The sequence below is a fragment of the Xenopus tropicalis genome, chromosome 1, assembly GCF_000004195.4.
Source record: "Xenopus tropicalis strain Nigerian chromosome 1, UCB_Xtro_10.0, whole genome shotgun sequence".
Classification (NCBI taxonomy): Eukaryota; Metazoa; Chordata; class Amphibia; order Anura; family Pipidae; genus Xenopus; species Xenopus tropicalis.
The window spans coordinates 134,320,589-134,340,645 of NC_030677.2; the positions used below are offsets into that span (position 1 = coordinate 134,320,589).

Genomic DNA, 20,057 nt, shown 5'->3' on the forward strand with positions numbered 1-20,057 from the left:
ACTAAGCATCTCGACGGGATTCAGAACTGGATTTTGACTTGGTTGTCCCAGTATCTTCCATTGCTTGTTGAATTTACTGGGAAGTGTAAGGTCATGTTGCAAGGTCCACATTCGGTTGTGTTTCAGACACCCATATTGGAGCACACGCATGGACATAATGTGCTAGTGTACTAGTTTTCTCATTATGCACATATGTATGATTATCAGTCAATGCTCCCACTTATTCTACATTAGGATACCTGTCTTATTTAAACGGCACTGCAGGCTGATAAAGATGTGGGCAGCATAGCCATTGTGAGAGGGGTTCCCTTCACAAAATACTATTTTTTCCCCAACAATATCTGTATGCTAGATGCCCCCTCACAGTATTATTATATAATAATATGTATAATAATATTATATAAACAAAAATGGAACGTGCAATTAATAAATACCTACCTTTTTTATGAGCCATTGCATGAAGCCCATGTAATAAAGCATGGACATAATTGTGCTGAAGAAGATGACAATTGGTAGAACCTAGATAATGAAAAAAAAAGTATAATTTCTACAGACTTTATTCATATTATAAGAGGGAAAAAGATTCCATTGACCTCACTCTTATTAAATTAGCTTCACTGGGGCTTATTTATATTCACTTGGCAAATTTGCAGTTGGGAGATATCCATGGCAACCATCTATGCATGCTTTAATTGTTCTACCTGCAGATGGCTGAATAAAGCTCATCACTGATTGCTATGGGTTACTGCCCAGCTGCAAATTTGCCCAGTGATGATAAATGAGCCCCACTGTCTCTACTGATATCATATTTTTCTATAACTGGAAAAAATTCATGCAAATCAGCACTACTTGCTCTTAACTAGACCCCAGATAGGCCTAACACAGATTTAATGCATGTTTAGGTTTATTCTTATTATAACAAAATGTGCTTCATTTTTTCATGTGGATATTTATTTCTCTTGGACGTACCTGGGCCAGTTTTCCCTATATTTGGAGTATAATATATATATATATATATATATATATATATATATATATATATATATATTGTAAACTAGCGGGATCCAGGACAGACACTTTCTTGGCTTTAAGGCAGTTTATTTACACAGGGGGGCCCATTTCAGCATACAAAACAAATCATAAAAAGAAATCCTGCCCTCTGGGTGCTACCTTCACACATTAGATTAGTTCCCTCACTAACCTGGGTCCCTTGTGGACTACCAGTAAGAAAACATAAATGTTGGGGTCACCCCTGTACTCACAACACTGGGGGGAATTAGCTCAGCCTCCTGGCTTTTCTTTCAGCTCCTTAGATCCTCAGTCTCTTGGCAGCTTTCTTAAGTCTGGGCTCCCTCTGCTTCTGGCAGTGGCAAGAAGCTCCCCCAGCCCCTCTGGGAGTCCTAACACAGAGAGGTATCCTTCCTGCTCTGTGCCCTGCTCTGAGAGACTGTCTCACACCTGTCTATACAATTATATACCTTTCCACAGGACAGCCTTCCTGTGGAAAGTAAGCTCGAATAGGTGAGCTGGACTACAGAACCCTATAGCTTTCAGGGCCAGACAGCACAACCTTTTAAACAGAGCAAACCTTCTCTGTTTATCAACCCCTCCCCTAAAGGTTACATCTCCCACTATGGAGAACTTGAAGGGAAAGCTCACCTTTTCTCTCATTTGTTGGGCCATTCTACCACAATATATACAGATGATTGAAAGAGATGTGCTGGACAAGATTATTGTTAGTTAAAAGTGGTACACAGTTACAGTAGCTTACATCTCCCACTATGGAGAACTTGAAGGGAAAGCTCACCTTTTCTCTCATTTGTTGGGCCATTCTACCACAATATATACAGATGATTGAAAGAGATGTGCTGGACAAGATTATTGTTAGTTAAATGTGGTACACAGTTACAGTAGCTCCAGAGAAAATGTGTGATGCTGCAGCATGTAAGGCTGTGGTCTTTTGGCCAGCTTAGGAAAAGCCAGGTAAATGGGTCCCCGGAGTGAATGGAGGAGAGTAGGTGGGCTATCCATTGTGTACTACATTTAGGGGCACATTTACTAATCCACGAACGTTCGAAAAGCGTCCGAATGCGTTTTTTTCGTAATGATCGTTATATTGCGATTTTTTCGTAAATTGACGCGACTTTTTCGTAGCCATTACGACTTGCTCGTAAATTGTCGCAACTTTTTCGTAGCCATTACGACTTGCTCGTAAATTTTTTGCGACTTTTTCGTAGCCGTCGCACCGAGTACGAAAGTTTCGGATTCATTCAAGCTTCAGTATCGTGACTTTCCTTGGGCCAGGTTGGAGCTGCAGAGTGCCATTGAGTCCTATGGGAGACTTTCCTTGGGCCAGGTTGGAGCTGCAGAGTGCCATTGAGCCCTATGGGAGGCTTTCCTTGGGCCAGGTTGGAGCTGCAGAGTGCCATTGAGCCCTATGGGAGACTTTCCTTGGGCCAGGTTGGAGCTGCAGAGTGCCATTGAGCCCTATGGGAGACTTTCCTTGGGCCAGGTTGGAGCTGCAGAGTGCCATTGAGCCCTATGGGAGACTTTCCTTGGGCCGGGTTGGAGCTGCAGAGTGCCATTGAGCCCTATGGGAGACTTTCCTTGGGCCAGGTTGGAGCTGCAGAGTGCCATTGAGCCCTATGGGAGACTTTCCTTGGGCCGGGTTGGAGCTGCAGAGTGCCATTGAGCCCTATGGGAGGCTTTCCTTGGGCCGGGTTGGAGCTGCAGAGTGCCATTGAGCCCTATGGGAGACTTTCCTTGGGCCGGGTTGGAGCTGCAGAGTGCCATTGAGTCCTATGGGAGGCTTCAAAAATCATGCAAAGTCGCAAAGGTTTGCCCGCCATTTATGAGCGCTCAATACGACAATTTTCGAGCAAGTCGTAATGGCTACGAAAAAGTTGCGAAATGTTCGTTTCCAATCCGATTTTCTCCCATTCGGGATTCGGATTCGTGGATTAGTAAATCAGCCCCTTAGTGTTTGCAGCTGCCCAGCTATAGGTAGCTGTTCTTAAAAGGATTCTATCAAGGAATGCCCAAACCAGTACCTGAGGACTACAACATGGCAATCCAGCAAAGCCCATTCTAGACTGTATAAAATAGTCTATAGGAGAATCGCACCCCCACCAGACAAGCATTACAGACTGAAATAAAATGCTGTACACTGCTGAATGAAGCCATGTCACAGTATTAGAGCCCAGCTTGGAAAGCAATAAGCAATTAGTATCACTTTAAAATGATACGGTATTAAGTCACTTATTAAAAAACAGGTCCTTAATATTAGGAATGAATATCTGCAGAACGATATACTTACCTTAAAGGCAAAGAAATGATCAAGATATTTTTCACCGAATACGAACATTGCACCAGTATTTGAATATTCCAGAAATGTCTGAAAAATAACAGAAATATATATTTTTATCTAACATTTTTCATTCATTTGAAAATACCCCCTCATTTTCTATATATATATCTCATCCTCTATATATATATTCAAGGTTCTTTATAGGCAATGGACACTTGAGCAGAGGGGATATACAGTTTATCAGCCATTTCAGATGTAACAGTTCACTTTCCTTATTGGATCCATTAAGGATTCATTCTATTCAATCTTTTACCTTAATGTTTACTTTTATTATGTTATTGATTGTTGATAATGAATTGATTATCCTGTATGCTATGTTAACATTAAAATGTCCTTATTGCTCCCGTCCTGCAATCGTTAAACCATGAATCATATTTTCACCACTTCTGGCAAAGAATTGAGGTTCTCAATTTCAAAATGTTCCAAGGAAGCTATCTAGCCACGTAGGCAATCAGCAATACGTACTGTATTGTGTCACCATGTACACAGATTAACTAAACAAGGAACCTGTCAGTATAGGTTCCACCTCTATCATTTTAGTTAGTTATTGGGGTAAAAACTACACAACCAGGTTGCTTGTTTCAGGTTTAGAAAACAATATGTATCTGCCTTCTAACTGTTTATAGGAAATACCACATGTGAAAGGGACCACTTTTTGCCTTTTTAATAGGGGAAGCCCTTGATTTGGGACAGATGGGAGCATTTATTGCAGGGATGTACATCTTCAGATGATCATTTTTCCTTTATGCTTTCTTGCACAATAATGACATTTTTACAAATGTAGGGTTTTAATTACTGTGAATGCTGCATGTGTGACCACCCATAAGACACAGCCATATTGCTTGTGTTAACACATAGAATAGATCAAGGAGCCAATTTCAGCACTTAAGGGTTAAAATTAAAGTACTGGACACTGCTGAAGGTCAGGTATAAAATTGTTATTTGGGTTTTTTTTTATTTCTATATAATGTGTACCGTGTGGATATGAGATTTTCTTTTATTAGTTATCTACACAATACCTTACCTGTACTTGTATACCAAGCCAATCAAAGGCATCAAATCCTGGCTTTGTTCTTAAAATTAGAAGTCCCAAAAGAAACTGCAGGCCAATACCCCAAAATACTTGCCTCCAACGAACCTAGGGCAAAAATGTATTTCAATTTATATTTTTGAAAAATTCTGTATAGATTTTAAACAGCACCAAAATATATATTTTTTTATATATTTACAAGGATACACAAAACATATGTAGGATTTCTTAATAGCTATTTTGTAGATTTCCAGACATTACAATTACATATTCCATTTTTGTGTTAGTAAATGAACTTCATTATTTATGTTGCTTGATAAATGGGTCTACAATACACAAAATATAATTGCATGAAATTGTTTTCATTATTTGAACTAAACTCACTAACTAAACAAAATGTAAATATTTACCATTTGTATATGTGTTAATTTAGCAAACTATGCTTTATATCTTCTTTTGTTTTATCTGTGCACATTGGCCAAAAATATTAAGATGTAGTTTGTTGATCTTTTTTATGGTCAATAATAATGTGAGTAATCCTGAAGAAACATTGTACCTTGGTAGGATGCTTTGAAAAGATGAACATTAAGAGCACATACATCACAAGTCCACCAAATGATATCAGTTGATTGGCTCCCATTTTTGCTGTATCAAAAATTAGCCAGCATATAACACCAGCTACAAGGCTTATCCAAATCACCCTATGGATAAAAAAGACATTTAGACAGTAACTGAAGACTCCACATAAACAATTAGCCATTCAAGGACTCCACATTCCAGTCAAATTGTTTTCCTTAATCAATAATCATTCGTGGTCCTTTGAAGACAACCCTTTTCATACCATTGTTATGAATCACATCATGGTTATGAACGGTGTATCACAGTACATAGTCCATGCAGGACTTTAAGTTATATTGAACCACATTCACTGAGAATTTTTAGATAATACTATTTTACTATATTTATTGTACTATATCTATATTTCCCAAAATACTGACAAACTTTATGGTAGGACCTGCAGTCGCCATCTTCCAGCATCTTCCCAGGAATCCTCAGTACCAGGTCAGACTAAATATACAGATTCAATCTTTTCCAAAAATTATAAAAGTAAACAATTAACAAATTGGCAGTGACCCCAGTGACTTTTCCTTGCTATGTCCTTTAATGTCCTCTCATGGACATTATGTCCATGTCTATACATTATTTTAAAAATTTACATTGATTCTAGAAATTAAGGGGCAGTTTTATTAAACTGTGTACTTAATACTTCAGCCATGTTCTATTCATTTCTATGGGATTTTTAGAAGTGTATTTATCAGTGGGTGAAAGTTACAACTCACCATTTCATAAATATGCTTCTAAAAATCCCATAGGAATGAATGGAATGTGGGTGAGGTTTTAGGTATTAAGCTCCAAACGCACATTTTGATAAATCTTTGTGTATTTTTTGCCGAACTTACCATTTCATCCAAAACCAGTGTTTCTTTGTAAAGGTTCCAATGGGGGAGAACAATTTAACAATCTTGCCTTCATATCTGTCCATAAATAAATCCCAGAATACAAAGAAAATGCCCAGTAATGTCAATACAAACAACGCCAGAGCCCTTCTGAAGTTCAAAACACAGGCTGCGATCACCATTGCTAGGAAACCTGTTGGAAACACAATGGGAACAGAAACAAGCAATAATTGTGTTCTTCCATCTATATACAGTATATCTTCCATCTATATAGCAAACATGTTTAAAGGATAAAGGTATCCTGTATTGTTATGTTTAGTTTCTTCATAACTGCATGGAGCTGGCCAATATTAAAACATTCCTGGCAAAAGCACCTTTTAAAATTGTTTAAGTCTTCCCAATATTTGATCACTCAGATCCCCCAAATATCCACTAGTATGAAACATTGATGACTATAGATTGAATTGGAATGAAACACTCCATAATAATCAGTGAGGAAAACATATGATGGGTTATAAACCAACATTGCTCTGGAGGGACCTTGCGCAAATAGCAGCCCCTACCCAGCCCTGCTTCCACACACCTTCTTGCATACTCCTGCACCTTGTCCTCTTGTAGGTAAGAGAGCGGCTGGGGAGGAGGAATTTTTAACAGAGGAAGCCAACCCTGCAACATGGGCCCCCCTGTGCTGTCGTAAGTTAATAATATTTTTAAGGTTCTTAATGAAATTTCAATGATAAGCCCTAAATATAATGATGTTATGCAAGTTTCAGTATGTATACAGTATCTGTTATTACCCGTTTCATAATATTCTAGGTATAAGAACAGGTTTGTGAAATCCATGATCAACAAAATGTAATTTGGATCTTTTTCAGTGGAGTAGTAATAAATGACTAAAATTCATTCTGTGCTGTGAAACTTTTCAGAAAGCACAGAGTATGTTTGAACTTTCTTACATAGTTTATTCTTACATAGATTATTCGCCTCTTTCATCTGCATATTACTTTCATTTCCCTTGAATTAAACTGAACAAAGAATAAAAAAAATAGGTATATATTGTATAAAGGTTTTTGCATATTTAGGCAATATTTGGGTTAATACAAGTTAAAATACTTTTTGTCACTAGGGGGAGCATTGAGATTTGATATATACAAATTATACATTTTTTTTAACTGATAAATGTAAAACTACAGGGTTTATTCAATGTTCTGTTTATATTTTCATGTGATTGTTAAGTGTGTCCTGCTTTGTTTTTGTGACTGATCCTGTGATTGGTGGATTATTATCTATGTCAAACACTTTGTTATAGATATCCCTGCATCTCAGTGCTGGGCAAAACCAGCAAGGTACCCTAAGCAACCCGACCCCCCTCTGTGAGGGAACAAGGGCCTGGACTAGGGGTAGGAAAAAGAGGTATGTGCCCCCCCATTGTTGCACCCTTGGCACATGGCTCAGCGGCCATAGTTCCGGCCCTGCTGCCCTTATTTCCTTTATACACTCATATATGTAATATATTTTTTAGGCATGAAAGGCTGAGAATTTTTGAAATGCTTCCTGCTTTTATTTCACTAGTGATTATAGCTGTTGCATTTGCCAAGGTTCTGTGGCATGAACATCTGGGCCCTTCATATATGGTGGGTGTTTACCTCTTTGAGATTCTGGTATATTTTAATGTAATTTCTTCTAAAAGCCTTAAACATACTTCCTGTTTAGATTTCGAGAGTCCCCAAGGAGCATGCCATTTTAGGTGGGACAGGCATTCTTAAGAAGCTATATTTCATTTTAAAATGTATGTTTTGGATTAGTAGTTCCAAGTAAAACATAGACTGTAACATGGCCCTTAGGCAAATGCCCCATTGAGAGATTTGTTGCCAGCAATAAATCTCTGCTAACACGTGTGACAAATCTCTCCAAAATGCCTTTCCACTGGCGCTTAATTTTCCAAAGTCGCGGAAAGTTGCCTGCAGAAGGAAACCTTGCTCTCCTTTACTTCAGGCATATGCCTTTCCACCGGCAATTCACTTTGTTGCCGTGGAAAGGCATTTCGGAAGGACTAGTCGCCTATGGCTGCAATGATTTATTGCGGGCGACTAATCTCTCTGTGGGGCAGTAGCTTAAAAGTCATTGTTTATGAAAATAGGCCCTTAAGGTGCATGCCCGTTTGTTCAGACAGCATGGTAAAAATTAGCTGAATTGTCTGACCAAATCTGGGTATCTATAAACACTTAAGGTGGCCATACACCATAAGATTCACTCGTTTGGCGTGGTTGCAGAAATTTCTCCCAATCTGCCCAAATAAGGTAGGCAATATTGGGCTAATTCCATTGTTTAGTTCTAGGGCCAAATGATCGAGTTACAACAACAGGAATAAGAGCCATCAGAATGAGGACTGCATTAATGAGCCAATGCTGTCACTGATCAGATGCAAAAATCAAGCTGGGCATTTTTCTGACTTTCAGCACATCAGATGGCCCCATACACAGATAACCTGCCAAATCTGTCCGAAGGACCCAAATCGTTAACTTAAATCGACCCGTCAATGGCCATTTTCTCTCCTTCCCATCTGGAAGAGTAAGAGCCCTGCCTCTTTTAGGACATTTGTCTGGGGCATTGCTAAATGACCCCCATAAGAACTAAAAAACATCACAATTAAGATCCTAATTTCCATCAATTTTCCTGGATCAAAGTACCTTTAGGTTAGTTATTCACTAAACATTGACCTGTGTAATCAGTGATTTTCTTCTCTGGAATGTGAAAACAATCAAGCAAACACAAGCTGCAACTTCTCCCCAACTAAGGTAACGATCCAATTGAAAACACTGTCTTGCAGTTTTTATTAAAACCTGAAAGTAACATTTTTGTATGAACTACAATGATTATAGTGCATTTTCTTCATATCTTTGTGTAGACTGTGCCAGTATTTAATCTTAAAATAATTAGATAAGGGTTGACAAATTATCCCATTAATTTGAAAGAAAATTAGTCATGTAAGGGAATATATTTCATTTGGCCGTATATTAGAAGAATATGCACTTATCTGTTATTTATATACAGTAGTGCCGACACATTTATACAGAGCAATACATAGATTATATATTATTTACAACAGTCTCTAATCTTTAATCTTTAATAAATGATTGCAAGCTGGGAGGATAAAAAAATATAAGGGCATAGACAATACTGAGAATTGTCTCCTCTAAAATACCCATAGAGTCAATTATTAGTATTGTCTATTTTGTCTCCTATGATTAAGGACTGGTAAAGTCTGAAACATGTCAGGCAATGGTCCTTTTGATGTTCATAAAATTTTTTTTTTTTAACTTGGCTGGGATAAAAGTGAAGTTTTATAAATTTGGATGTGCAGCCCACAATATTATATTGCATGGTGTTTTTGAGAGCTAACTGACTTGTGACACTTGAATGACAGGGAATGACCCAGGTGCTGGACAAATGAACATGACATATTTTTGCTCACAGATAATACAATTTTGTTGAATTTGTTCAGTATGCAGGGTTGTAACTCAGTTCAGTATATGGCTAATTCTTTTGTAAGGGATTCAATATTCATGGTAATCCAATGCTCATGACATTGATTCACTATCCACTATCCTTTTTCACTAAAGGTGGCCATACACGAGGCGATTTCGCTCGTTGTGCGATGAACGATTATATCGACAAACGATCGTATGGCGATCGAGTTCCCATACGATATGCCATCCACGGGCAACGATAATTCGGGAAAGATTTCGTCGCATCATTATCGTAAAATACGTACGATCGTACATCTACGTACGATCGAATGTCTTTGACTTCCGCTGCTGGCAATTGTGACATGCGCAGAGAACAATCGTTGAAAGACAAATGTCTGACACTCACACCAACTGGCAGATTTTATCGTTAAACGACCAAAATTTTTAAACCTGGCCGATCGATTTTGGGGACGATAATGTCGGCTCGTTTAGTGGGCCGACGATCGTTCGTACACCACCAACTATACGATAACTTAACGATTCCATCGGATCGTTCGGGAATCGGTCATTTGTAAGTAAAAAATCGGTCCGTGTATGGCCACCTTAATGCACCTTGATTTCATGCATAAATATTTAGTTTAAAGAAAAGGTTGTCCTTACCAGCCAGCAAAATGCCATAGATTATATGCTTGATTAATCTTCTGTGTTTCTGACAGAAAGAGCACACATTATCATATTTCCTTTCGATCCAGCTGTGTGAAAACATAAATAAAAGGACATTATGTAGGGTTATTAACATTGATAAGCCCTGTTTTTAAATCAAATAATTGTACTTTTACAGGAGTACTATACAGGAATTGTATCACATTTGTTAACACAGCAGATTATATATAATCTCCAGCATTTATAAAATAAAACTTAAATGTTGCAATTGCATTACATAGATAAACTATGACTGTCTACCTAATTGACGCATACTGATGCATGAATAGAAATGGCTTTGGGTCCTGTTGGAAAACTTTTTTTTTTTTAAAAAAAGGTGCTTCCAGGGCTTACTGGGGGTTTACATTGTTGAAGTAGTATTGAACTTCCTTCCTTTCTTATAACAATTCTGTTGTTGGCTGCATGGCCCCATCCTCTCTAACTGGTGTGTTGGCAGGCATTTACTCTAGTGTCAGCTAGCACTTTAGCAGGCTTGGAGCCAACATTGTTTGGCTGATGGCCTCTGCTATGGCCAGTGGCTTGTGTGGTCGTTAGCTTTGGCCTGAATTGTGCACATTGTTTTTGGTTATGCCACCACTTACTAGCAATGTAGCTGGCTTGTAGACCAGTGTTTTGCAGGTGCAGTAACTGGTTTGTACTTCAGTGGTTAGCATGTGTGGAAGTTGACATGTGTGTCAGGGTTTGTGTAATGTGACTGATGGCTTTTGTGCCAAGGGGTGGCATTCATGGTAGCTGGTTTATGTGCTATTGCTGCTTTTTACTATGGTAGTTTCCATGCACTGCAGCTCGCTTGGATATTAGTGACTGTAGGCATGGCAGCTGTCTTGTCCATATATGTTAAAATGAGCAGAAACTGGATTGTATGCCAGTGGTTTGTATGCATGGTAACTGACTTGTGTGCTGGCACATGTATGATAGCTGGTTGGCACCAGTGGTTGCAGGCTGGTTAGGTGACTCAGCATCAGCATTTTGTGCGCACAGTTTCTGATTTTGGCACCAGGAATATGTTGGTTTGGTAGCTTTTTGACACTACAACTGTGCGTTTTATCAGAACTTAGTTTGGTGAATCTTCTGCTGATCTTTGGTTGAGGTTGACAGCTGTCAACACTGGTGAGCTGCTGCCATTGAGCTGGGGGGATAGATGCTAATGCATGCCATTTCTAGAGCCACAGGCTAGAGTTGAGGCTTTGGTATATAGCTCCCAGCACATATGGTAAATGGATCCAAGCTGTTGCCAGCTTCGGGTGTGGATTACCTTGTCTGCTGGTGGTTTCTAGGGTAGTTTCACTAGTGATCTGCCTAGTGCCACCCTTCAGGTTGTGGCCACTAGTGAGCATCTTTGTCTTGACAGTTTGCTTGTTTTTCGCAGAGGATCCTCTCCAGCTGAGGTTTTATGTCTTGGCAGCCATATTGCGGAAGTCTTTTTTTTTGTATGCTTTCATCTCTTATTTTATCTTGTGTACTGTATTATTCCCAAACCTTTTGTTTATGGGGCATGGCTTGTTAGAGCTTATCTGTACTGATATATTGTAAATGCCATGTTTTCTAATCCTTACATATCAGCACAGAGTTTCCCATCCCAAGTTATTACTATTATTGGTTACTGTGTATAACAGTGCTGAGGAGGATGTCAGGTGGTCTATATTATGATTCATTTTGATTGATTATGTTATAGGTCATATATATATATATATATGTGACATATATATATACAGATATATACAGTGGTGTGAAAAACTATTTGCCCCCTTCCTGATTTCTTATTCTTTTGCATGTTTGTCACACAAAATGTTTCTGATCATCAAACACATTTAACTATTAGTCAAAGATAACACAAGTAAACACAAAATGCAGTTTTTAAATGAGGGTTTTTATTATTTAGGGAGAAAAAAAATCCAAACCTACATGGCCCTGTGTGAAAAAGTAATTGCCCCCTGAACCTAATAACTGGTTGGGCCACCCTTAGCAGCAATAACTGCAATCAAGCGTTTGCGATAACTTGCAACGAGTCTTTTACAGCGCTCTGGAGGAATTTTGGCCCACTCATCTTTGCAGAATTGTTGTAATTCAGCTTTATTTGAGGGTTTTCTAGCATGAACCGCCTTTTTAAGGTCATGCCACAACATCTCAATAGGATTCAGGTCAGGACTTTGACTAGGCCACTCCAAAGTCTTCATTTTGTTTTTCTTCAGCCATTCAGAGGTGGATTTGCTGGTGTGTTTTGGGTCATTGTCCTGCTGCAGCACCCAAGATCGCTTCAGCTTGAGTTGACGAACAGATGGCCGGACATTCTCCTTCAGGATTTTTTGGTAGACAGTAGAATTCATGGTTCCATCTATCACAGCAAGCCTTCCAGGTCCTGAAGCAGCAAAACAACCCCAGACCATCACACTACCGCCACCATATTTTACTGTTGGTATGATGTTCTTTTTCTGAAATGCTGTGTTACTTTTACGCCAGATGTAACGGGACACGCACCTTCCAAAAAGTTCAACTTTTGTCTCATCGGTCCACAAGGTATTTTCTCAAAAGTCTTGGCAATCATTGAGATGTTTTTTAGCAAAATTGAGACGAGCCATAATGTTCTTTTTGCTTAAAAGTGGTTTGCACCTTGGAAATCTGCCATGCAGGCCGTTTTTGCCCAGTCTCTTTCTTAATTGTTGTAATTCAGCTTTATTTGAGGGTTTTCTAGCATGAACCGCCTTTTTAAGGTCATGCCACAACATCTCAATAGGATTCAGGTCAGGACTTTGACTAGGCCACTCCAAAGTCTTCATTTTGTTTTTCTTCAGCCATTCAGAGGTGGATTTGCTGGTGTGTTTTGGGCCGTTTTTGCCCAGTCTCTTTCTTATGGTGGAGTTGTGAACACTGACCTTAATTGAGGCAAGTGAGGCCTGCAGTTCTTTAGATGTTGTCCTGGGGTCTTTTGTGGCCTCTCGGATGACTTGTCTCTTCGCTCTTGGGGTAATTTTGGTTGGCCGGCCACTCCTGGGAAGGTTCACCACTGTTCCATGTTTTTGCCATTTGTGGATAATGGCTCTCACTGTGGTTCGCTGGAGTCCCAAAGCTTTAGAAATGGCTTTATAACCTTTACCAGACTGATAGATCTCAATTACTTTTGTTCTCATTTGTTCCTGAATTTCTTTGGATCTTGGCATGATGTCTAGCTTTTGAGGTGCTTTTGGTCTACTTCTCTGTGTCAGGTAGCTCCTATTTAAGTGATTTCTTGATTGAAACAGGTGTGGCAGTAATCAGGCCTGGGGGTGACTACAGAAATTGATATTGAAATTGAAAATTGAAATAGATAAACCACAGTTAAGTTATTTTTTAACAAGGGGGGCAATCACTTTTTCACACAGGGCCATGTAGATTTGGAGTTTTTTTTCTCCCTTAATAACGTAAACCTTCATTTAAAAACTGCATTTTGTGTTCAATTATGTTATCTTTGACTAATAGTTAACGGTTTTTGATGATCAGAAACATTTTGTGTGACAAACATGCAAAAGAATAAGAAATCAGGAAGGGGGCAAATAGTTTTTCACACCACTGTATATAGGAAACTACCCTAGAAACTACCCTTATATTTGGGAATTATTGCAAAAAATAAAGCTGTGGCTTGCAAAAGGGGGCTTTACTGCATTGTTTGCTTACTTTTAATTGATCTGAAATTCTGTACCTTTTCTTTTCCAGATTTTCTTCATCAGAGCTCCATTTAGAAAGGTTATTTTCATATATATCAAGCTGTAAAAGTGATTACAGAAGTTAAACAAAATGATATATAATGATTATTTTAATAAAATCAGCATTTGTTATATGCACAAGATATTCTTATCTTCATACTTCATACTGTTCATAGTTTTGTACCTATGAAGGGGAGCAGGGCAGAAGCCTTCTAAAGTAATATAAACATATCAGCACCCCATTACATACATGCTGCTGTTGTTATGGTTGGCTATGGAATTATGGAGGTTGCATTGCTAATTTTTCTCTCAAAACTCTTATTTTTTTTACCCTGTTTGAAGTAAATTTGTCAAGGACTATGGCTCTTTAATTATATAGTACTTATACTTGAATTAGCCTTGAAGGGCTTCACAACATGAAACAATGCAATTTTATTGTACCTGATGAATAACAACGACATCTTCCTTTTTAGGACTTCCATTACTTAGGACCTTACTGTTAGCAAATTCATTATGAGCTGGTTCATCATTCTGTATAAAAAGAAAAATATATTTTACAGTAAGTTTTGCAAATTCTTTTTTTTTCCTAAATCAGCACTGGAAACATATTACAGACTTTCTAATTCTTCAATTTGAAAAGCCATTCTGAGAACAGAGAATTATGCTCCTGCCCTTGTTTTCTTTTCATTGTGAACTCTTATCAGCCCTGCTCTATAGCATAATGGTAAGTGCCCCAGACGTAAGTGCCACAATTTATTCACTTGCATTTAGGACATAGCTGCGCTATCCTTCTGCAGAATGCATAGGTAGGCAGTAAGGGAATGGCTTATTTGCACCCTGCTCCCACCAGTGCTCCCTAACTTGCATGTCCTAATAATTTTCAAGTTAATCAGCAGAATAGGGGAGGACTCGGTGCCTCCCCAAACCTGCCCCTCTTGAGTACAGTGCTGCCAAATGAAGATGGAGGTATTTTACCTTGTGTCACATTTCATTAATGAGCACTTTATAAATAATCTCTTATAAATGTTAAACCTGAAATTAAGATTTTGCAAGTCTTTTTTAGGGGCTGATACTGGAATAAATAAGGCGAGGAGGAAGGGGTCATGACTCTAGGTACCAGCATGGTTCACAGAAGCAGAGCTGCTTAACAGGGGTTGCAAAAAGAACAAGTAATATACAAGGTTTCTAAGTTCCCCTTAAAAGAGAAGGCCTTTCCTTATTAAATAAGGCTTTGAATTAGTGCCCAGTAGACAGAGTGGACTTATTTAAACTGTAAGTGGATGTATATGCTTTATTATGCAGGTTAAAGAAGAAGGAAAGGTAAAAACTAAGTAAGCTTTATCAGAAAGGTCTATTTAAATACAGCCATAAGCACTCACAGAAACGCTGCACTGAGATACAGGATTTCTTGTCTTGTTTGTTTTCCTCTGCCAGAGACACACAGCTCTCTACTCTCTTCCCTCTCCTGCTCCCCCCTCCCTCAAGAATACTAAAAACTCACTCCCCCCTTAGGAATGTATGATCTGAGCCAATCAGCAGGAAGCTTCCTCATAGTCTTATAAACTGCACATGTACTCTGGTCTTTGTCTTGGTGCAGGAGCTTGGCATTATGGGAACTTTCTGATCATCTGAACGGGAGAAATATGGGGAGACTTAAGGGCACTATTGAGACAACTGAAGGTATGCCTGCAGCTTGAGATTAACTCTTTATTAGCCTTTCCTTCTCCTTTAAGACCTAAAGCTTATTTTGCAGCTTGTTGATACACAGCAGGTGGATGCTGAGATATTTTACACTGGGACATTTGGTCTTCACAGCCCTGATGTGTTTGTACCCCCTACTTCATGCTCGGCTATGGAGACATATATTAAACAAGTTAGTCTGAAGTTCACATCCAACATAACTCATGATGAACATAAGCTTCAGTAAGGTTAAAGAAAGATCTAACATCATAATCAAACCAAGGGTGGGACAGTCACGGTTTTAGATATTGTGTACTATAAATGAGGAAATTAATGGATGAAAATGTTTATTTAAAACAAAATAATAAACAGGTATCCTATTCAGGAAGAGTATTTCTTCCTTTCTATTCCAGATGAATGATGATGGGGGAGTGGGTTAAATGACGAGACCCAGATAGGCTTTTTTAACAACCTGTTAGGGATTATTTTATGCTGCAATTGTTTTTGATTTAAGGACTAATTTTACCTGCAGTTTGGTTTACTCACAATCGGGTCAAGTGTGGCCAAAGCCAATGATAACTCCCTTTTGCTTTGGCTTGAGATGGAATTTATTTGTCATCTGGAATCTTCACCAACCAGTGTGTGGCATGGTGGAGGTTCACTGATGCCATATTGGCCCTTTCTCATGTTAAAATAAAACCTAGACTTGCTTGTTTGTTGTCATAGACTTGGTTGTTTATTTTGTTTATGTCCTTCTTTACTATGCTGTTACCTAGACCAGGTCACTTATCAATAAGTGAGTCATTACTGAGGACAATGGTTCTTAATGTTATTAATTTTTAATGTTTACTGAAACCATGATTCAAGTATGATTGATTATGCTTAAAGGACACTTAAAGGTGGCCATACACGGGCCGATTATAGCTACCGATATCTGTCCCTTAGACCGATTCGGCATCTAATCGGCCCGTGTAGGGGCACTAACTATGGGCCTGCCCAACAGATATCTGGCCTGAAGTTGGCCAGATGTCGATCGGGCAGGTTAAAAAAATTTTGTCGAATCGGGGGCCGCATCGGCTTGTTGATGAGGTCCTCGATCTGACTTCTCCTATACCCGTCGTTCTAATTCAATCGACCAAATTAGCCTGGATTCGCCCGATATCCCCCACCCATAGGTGGGGGATATCGGAGAAGATCTACTCGCTTGCCGGCATCGCGTCCACCTTAAAGCCTACATTTGTCTACAATGTATATCGGTTGGGCACGTCTCCCCCACCCAAATGGCATTATTTGTACTGCATATATCCCCTCCACTTGCCAGCACCATCACATTTTCCTAAAGCAAAAAGTAGCTTTCACCCGGTGGCCATTTTTCCTCTGATACATAATCAAATACATTTAAATCTGCAAACAGCATACACACACACAGACCCTTATTCAGCATACATTTCATCAAGAATACAGGCTCACACAGGCAGAACAGTCTTTGATAAAAGTTCTGCTTTGTTTAAACTGAGCTCAGGAGAGGAGGTTAGGAGAACAAAAATTGAAGCAGACAGCTAGAGCTGAGTTTTTATGGGAACCAGCAATGCCATCTCTTCATTGGCTGCTAGACCGGAGGGTGTGTTTAGTAATCTGAGCTTAGAACAACTGAGCATGCCCACAAGCCAACAGTCAAAGCAAATTCCTGAGGGAGGGGGCTGAGTGGGTTACAGGAGGAGAAGGAAATCTAAGTGATTAAAGAGATTTGGCAGCCTTACTATTAACCTCTGGACAACCAGAGTGGCAGGTATTGAAAGATTTCAAAGAGGCTGTTCACTGATTAAATATTTGTATGTGGGGTTTACATGTCCTTTAATAGCCCAAAGTTTATATTTTATAATAACACCTGTATTTTCAAATGAGATTTCCTTTTATGTATTTTTGCATATCATTTAATTTAAAAACTTAGAAATGTTGCTTTCCAGTTTGCTTAAATACATTCCACCAAAACAGTTAACTCATTTGCTTTATACTAAAACTGTTTGAGATATAATATGTTCTGATGCACATATTGTTTTTGTTTTATACAATGTGAATTTCAAAACAGTTATGGGCTCTCTTTTATGTTTGCATGGAGGAATTTATTTCCTGGTAATCATGTAACTGTTTCTATAATTTGTCTGGTTATACAGCAACAATTCACTTTTTGGCAGGAATCCTAGATGTTCTCTGGATCAGAACAGGTGTCCCATAGAACATTTAGATACCCTTTATCTAAATGGCTAGTTACCAGTGGCTAGTTACTATTAGCAACAGTGTTGATTGGAATACCTCTGGCTGATATAACAATTAGGCCAGGGGCACATAGAGCAGATTGTCCACTTGTGCTCCTTTCTCTAACTCCATAGACAGGCACGGCATCAGCCTGTGTGGAGATATACTAAGCGGATATTCAAAAGCGGAAAAGCAGAAAGTCAAAAGGGGTGTGTAAATAAATGTGAACATCACATTATTATACTGAGTGTAAGGCAGCTTCATATTAAACCCAGAGAGGGAGGCATACAATTCAAATCTATATACAATAACTGCATTTACACAGGGGTTTTTCTGACTACAGTATTCATTTTCCCCTCCTGCACAAAAACCTTTACATATTGTCATTTATATAAAACCATAAGCATTGTGCGCTCCACATCACACTATCTGTGTATAAATCTGCTTTTCTAGAGATCTAGTTGCTGGGTAAACAGGAAAAGCATTGGCACTGAATGAACAACCTTTGTTTTAGGCTTTATTTATCTTTGTGTTGCTGGCTTAGAACAAAATGGCACAGTCACGCCTGTATTAACCTTGCTAAAAAGTACTTGTAGGTTTATGAAATACTACAAATCTTTGGCTTAAAAATATACCCAATTTCTATCATTTATATTCGTGTTTGCAAATGACTATCTTCCTTATCTGCCTGATTAGGTAACAGAGAATGCTGGGAGCTGTTGTTTGCAGTTAAATCACTGATGTTGTATAAAGCATTCCGTTGTTGCTGTTATATCTTTCCCCAATAACTATGTCACACAGCTCTTGTAAAACTTCATGTACTCTGCAGATATACTGTATAATGTCAAGAGTCCTACCTGAAAGGCAACATTGCTGAATCCATCATTTCCTCTTTGATTGTTCTCATTTAACTCCATGTCACAAGATAGATCTTTAGCATGAGTTTAATGTTCAAACAGTACGAGTGTTCGCTTGCATAGACTACAGAGGTTTACCTGTCTGTCACCACTCCCAGCCTAGATTTTGTTTCCTCGCTCCACCCATTAAGCAACAAAGTTTCACTGCTCATTCCTATAACGATTGCTAAATAAATTAGTCTTGCCTTTACATATAAAGATGGTCAAGGAAATGGTGAAACTGATTGTTTTTTTCCTTCGGAGGTGATGTTTTGCATTGCTTAACAATGTGTTTGCATTACTAATGTTATAGTCATTTATTGTGCAAACAGTTTATTAACCTATGTGTACTTTGGGATGCTCAGCCAAACACTGTAAAGTGGCAAATTTTGCTCTTTTTTATTTCCTCAAGTAATGTAACGTATAACAAAAAGAAAGACAGGGCAAGATATAACATATCAAGCTTACTCAGGCTGGCCAGTGGCATTGTATAAGACTTGGAATAAATAAAAACTAAACTGAGTTTTTAATCTATTGATTAATAATACTAGAAAAATGAGATTTTGTTTATAGGCGTGATTTTATTCACAAAATTATGCTGGCAACATGACAAGCTTCCTGCAATTAAATTTTCTATTTCTGTATCTCATAGGGAGTTAGTTAACTAAAAAGTGTGAGTTAGCCTTGGGCAGATCCAGCTTACAAGCAGGTAATCAGCAGTTCAACAACGGCAAAAAATGCAAAGAATACAGTATGTCAAGTACATACATGGCTGTCTGCAGCACCAATGTACCTAACCCTATGCAATTGTCTATATCTACTTTCTTGATGTGTCATATGGTAGGTATCATATCCAAACTTACCTGGAAGGTATGGTTTGCCATGTTCTCTTTTTCTGGCTTTCTGGTTGTCCATAATTGAAAAAACACAGTAGGGGAATGTCATAACAGGAACATTAGCTCCATGGCTAGATGCAACTATTGATGGATCAGCAATAACATTTACTTATATGTTGAATATTGTACAACTGATGCAAAGACGCCACCTTGTATATGGTCAGCAGCAAGTATTATTTCTGCCCCCCCCCACCTATTGTATGAATGATAAGGGAAGTATCAAAAAACAATTCATTTGTCATAACTGACCTTCACCCTGCCTGAAAAGAACTTCTTTGATAGATGGTTTCCTGACCTCTGTCCAAATATTATGCCCCCCCCCCAAACCATATGTTTCTTTTAACTTTTCATGCCAATAGAGTTGTAAATTTAAAGAAAAGTATTTGTTATAAAAGCCTTAATTGGGTTGGGTCCTCTGTATTTGTCTACTTATTTGCTCCTTCAACTCCTGCACAGGAGCCCATTTTCTCAAGAAAAAAAATTACAGCATCAGCTGGTTTATGGCTTAGGAAAAGTACAACTTAAAGATATATAAATATAACACATTTTCAACCTGAGTTCATTGAATAAAGGCTTGTGTACAAAGGAGGTAAAAAAAAGCT

The 20,057-nt window shown here is 38.5% G+C and overlaps 1 protein-coding gene across 2 annotated transcripts in view; it reads right to left on the reverse strand.

Annotated features, from left to right (window-relative positions):
• Positions 1 to 18,665, reverse strand: part of slc28a3 (solute carrier family 28 (concentrative nucleoside transporter), member 3) — a 28,374-nt gene extending 9,709 nt beyond the window's left edge. The window contains exons 1-9 of one of the 2 annotated variants that reach the window (XM_002934977.5): positions 18,521 to 18,665; positions 14,169 to 14,258; positions 13,724 to 13,788; positions 9,985 to 10,076; positions 5,858 to 6,047; positions 4,954 to 5,098; positions 4,392 to 4,505; positions 3,317 to 3,394; positions 439 to 519 (exon numbers count right to left, since the gene is read on the reverse strand). In XM_002934977.5, the coding sequence (XP_002935023.2) occupies positions 439 to 519; positions 3,317 to 3,394; positions 4,392 to 4,505; positions 4,954 to 5,098; positions 5,858 to 6,047; positions 9,985 to 10,076; positions 13,724 to 13,788; positions 14,169 to 14,258; positions 18,521 to 18,580 (915 nt within the window). In that variant the 5' untranslated portion in view covers positions 18,581 to 18,665. Of the gene's footprint in view, positions 1 to 438; positions 520 to 3,316; positions 3,395 to 4,391; positions 4,506 to 4,953; positions 5,099 to 5,857; positions 6,048 to 9,984; positions 10,077 to 13,698; positions 13,789 to 14,168; positions 14,259 to 18,520 lie in introns of those variants that run through there. The other variant, XM_031890936.1, reaches the window with a different exon arrangement.
• Between the last annotated feature and the right edge of the window lie 1,392 nt (positions 18,666 to 20,057).